We start from the raw sequence: 4,217 nt of genomic DNA, 5'->3' as shown, positions 1-4,217 counted from the left end.
ACACACACACACACACACACACACACACACACACACACACGTTGCAGTCTTGAGTTCGAGTATATATCTGTCTCTGTGTGTATGTCATGCCTGTGATGAAGTTTAATTTATAAATTAGGCACAGTAAGATTAACAACAACAACTAATAGTGAAATAGAACAATTATAACAATATGCTATAATAAAAGTTATGTGAAGGTGGTTTCTGTCTCTCTCAACATATCTTATTGTACCATACTCATCCTTTTTGTGATCTGTCAGCCTGATAACTGAGTCGGCTACGAAGTGACTAATGGGCAGATACCGTATACAGAGTAGATGCCCTGGACAAAGGAATTCATGTCCTGGGTGGGATGGCATGAGATTTCATCATGCTACTTGGAATGATGTACAATTTAAAAGTTATGAAATGTTTATTTCTGGAATTTTTCATTTAATATTTTCTGACGGCAATTGACTGAGGGTAACTAAAACTGTGGAAAGGGAAACTCTGTGTGTGTGTGTACACATTTTATATATTTTTAAAATTATGCTTTCCTTCCCCCTCATCCACTTAATAAGTCCTGTCAAATCTATGTTACAAACTTTTTTTCAAGTCATACCCTTCTTTTCTGCCATTGTCAATGTTCAGCTCCTCAACCAGACCATTAAAATTACTTCCTAAGGCTGGTTGTGGTGGCTGATGCTTGTAATCCCAGCACTTTGGGAAGCCAAGGCGGGTGGATCACTTGAGGTCAGGAGTTTGAGACCAGCCTAGACAACATGGTGAACCCCCATCTCTACTAAAAATACAAAATTAGCCAGGCGTGGTGGTGCACGCCTGTAATGCCAGCTATTTGGGAGGCTGAGGCAGGAGAATCGCTTGAACCTAGGAGGCAGACGTTGCAGTGAGCCTAGATCGTGCTATGCCACTGTACTCCAGCCTGGATGACTTCATTTTTTTTTTACTCAACGATGGCAGATGAAACCCTTCATAAGTTGTCTTCTACAAAACTTTATAATCTTATCTCCCTATCCCTCTTATCATTCGGAACTTCTTGCTGTTCTTTTTAGACGTAACTGAGTTTTCTGTTGATCTCATGCCTTTGTGCGTGCTGCTATCTCTGTGTAGAATCACCCTCTCCCCATCTTCCCCATACCTCAAGTTCCTGCTCTGATGTCACCCCATGAAGCCTTCCTGGATTCCCATCCTGATCCCAGAACACTCTTACACATTCGTGTGGAGGCAAACTTGATCCTTCAAACTCTTTTTTCTTTTTTGAAACAGGGTCTCAGTCTGTCACCCAGGCTGGAGTACAGTGGTGTAGTCACAGCTTACTGCAGCCTCAGCTGCCTGGGCTCAGGCAATTCTCCCACCTCAGCCTCCCAAGTAGATGGGACCATAGACATGTGCAACCACACCTGGCCAGTTTTTAAATTATTTGTAAAGGCGAGGTCTCACTGTGATGCTCAGGCTGGTCTCAAACTCTTAGGTTCAAGCAGTCCTCCTGCCTTAGCCTCCCAAAGTGCTGGGATTACTGGTGTGAGCCACTGCGCCCAGTCGGTCCTTCAAACATTGAATTTCAGATGAGTTTGTTCCTAAACTGACCAAGGAACTCTTTGAACTGTAGTGTGAATTTAATGGAACTGCCTTTCTGCAAGCAGTTCATATCTGATAACATCACTTATCATCTTTCTGTACGTCAGTTTGTATATTCATTTAATTGTTTTATTGAAGTGGTTTTTGAAATGTATTCATAGGTACTTGGGTAGAGGCTGAATTCTTGGGGATTTGGGCCTCTCACAACTGGCTTTAGCGAAAGCATTTCATTCTTAATTTGTTACGTATTGGGTTTCTGGGTAAAATTTTAGATGAAGAGAAGTATTGATATCAAAAACAAAATTTAAGATTCTTGTTTCATTTCTTGTCTACCTGATTTTTAGTAACCCATGTGACTATCTTTATCTGTTTTCTCTCTCACGCCCCCCAAGAAGAAACAAAACCTAACCCCTGAAATCAAGGATATTTTATCTTATTCACCTTTGTTTCTTATCTGTTGAATGAATGCAAAAATATGTTAATAGAAGTTAATGAATAGCATCTAATTTTTATTAATTTGTTTATTTCAGTTATCAAGTGGGAATCCTGTATATGAAAAATACTATAGACAGGTAAGATTTTTGTTTCATTGTTTGCCTAGATTGAACATCAAGTATACTGTCAACTCTTGATTGTATGCCTGTAGATTACCAGCTAGCTCGATAAATTTGGCATGTCTTGTTTTCAACTTCTTGTTTACAGCCTCCTACTTTGAGTACTTAATGCATTTGACAAGCTCCCAGAGAAATGAAGGAAAGATAATTAAGTCCAGGTACTTAGTTGTCTTAAATATCTATGTTGAAAATTTATATATTTGATAGATTTATTCAGATATAAATATTCCAAATTCTTAAGACAAATACAAATAACTTCTATGTTGTTTTTAAGACTTATTAAGTATAATTTTCACAAAGTGAAAAACATGACTTTTATACAAATATATAATGAGCATGTATCACAGATTTTATTCAACTCATTAATTACTGGTTAATTAGCACAGATATACAGCCTCTGGTCAGATATAAAAATGGGAATATGGCTGGGCACGGTGGCTCACACCTGTAATCCCAGCAATTTGGGAGGCCGAGGCGGGTGGATTACCTGAGTTCAGGAGTTCAAGACCGGGCTGGCCAACATGGTGAAACCCTGTCTCTACTAAAATACAAAATTAGCTGGGTTTGGTGGTGCATGCCTATAATCCCAGCTACTCGGGAGGCTAAGGCAGGAGAATTACTTGAACCTGGGAGGCAAAGTTTCAGTGAGCTGAGATTGCGCCATTGCACTCCAGCCTGTGCAAAAAGAGTGAAACGCCATCTCAGAAAAAAAAAAAAATGGGAATATGAGTTATAGAGATTTACATACTTCACCAGACAGTATTCATTTGTGTTGGTACGGATTGGTATGGACGGGAGTCACTTGCATTGCTATCAGTTTCTATTAACCTCTACCTCTACAGAGTATAAAGCAGTCTAGACAGTAGAAAGTCATCAAGGGTGCATACCATAGATCAGATGATAATTTCTTGAAGGTGTAGACAATCTTATTTGCCCAATTTCAAGTATCAGATTATTTTTTCTAACAGTCTCCCTACCTTATGATTATGATCACAGAAAAGGCTGGTTTCATTATATTTGGCCTGACTATTTACATAGTTTCAGCAAGTATTAATTAAACATTATAGGCCTCTTTGGTTTTGACTTGCAAATCAAGAGCTATAAACTATTTAGCACCTTCTAAGGTCAGAGAATAATTTCTGCCTGAAAAATATCAAGGATCTCAGACTGTACTTTTTAACGCCCCTGTTATTTTTGTTCTTCTGTTTTAAGGCTATGCTCCAAACCTTAGAAATTCTCTCTACCATATTTCACCTTCAGTACATATAAATATGAGTGAATTTATTTCATCTTGTGGTTTCCCAGATTTGCTAAGGTTCCTAGCCTGTTGGTAAGTGACCTTACTTTACTACCTGTGAGGCTGGGATCTTATAAACCAGGTAGCAGCCCAGTTTTCTTGGGAGATCTTTATGATGTTGGTGTCACATAAAGTCAGTACTTGTTCTTTAATCTTTGTTTTGTTTCAGTAAAAGAAGTCATTCTCAAATAATGGCCTTGTTTTACACTATTGACTTATCCAATTACATCCTGATAAGAAGAAAAACAAATTGTTGTTGAACCCATGTAATAACTATATTGCTATAAAGCGTAGAAACATTCCATACAAGTATTTGTCTTTGAATTCTGAGGGGTCAGTGAGAATCAGATACTATTGATGGGGAGAAACCAGAGCAGAAAAATTGAAAATTCTAAAAATCAGAGTACCTCTCTGCTTCTCCAAAGGAACACAGCACCTTGCCAACAATGGAACAAAGCTGGATGGAGAATGACTTTGACAAGTTGACAGAAGTAGGCTTCAGACGATCGGTAATAACAGACTTCTCCGAGCTAAAGGAGGACGTTCGAACCCATCGCAAAGAAGCTAAAAACCTTGAAAAAAGATTAGACTAATGGCTAATTAGAATAAACAGCGTAGAGAAGACCTTAAATGACTGATGGAACTGAAAACCATGGCACAAGAACTACGTGATGCATGCGCAAGCTTCAGTAGCCAATTTGATCAAGTGGAAGAAAGGGAATCAGTGA

The 4,217-nt window shown here is 38.6% G+C and overlaps 1 protein-coding gene across 1 annotated transcript in view; it reads left to right on the top strand.

Moving 5' to 3' along the window:
- Positions 1-1,165: 1,165 nt before the first annotated feature.
- Positions 1,166-4,217, top strand: part of LOC105534938 (epidermal growth factor receptor substrate 15-like) — a 28,829-nt gene continuing 25,777 nt past the window's right edge. The window contains exons 1-2 of the mRNA XM_011973877.1: positions 1,166-1,216; positions 2,109-2,150. Coding sequence (XP_011829267.1) covers positions 1,166-1,216; positions 2,109-2,150 — 93 coding nt within the window. The remainder of the gene's footprint in view (positions 1,217-2,108; positions 2,151-4,217) is intronic.

This window comes from Mandrillus leucophaeus, unplaced genomic scaffold (assembly GCF_000951045.1).
Source record: "Mandrillus leucophaeus isolate KB7577 unplaced genomic scaffold, Mleu.le_1.0 Scaffold14, whole genome shotgun sequence".
NCBI classification, from domain to species: Eukaryota; Metazoa; Chordata; class Mammalia; order Primates; family Cercopithecidae; genus Mandrillus; species Mandrillus leucophaeus.
This window is presented reverse-complemented; position numbering and strand designations above follow the sequence as displayed.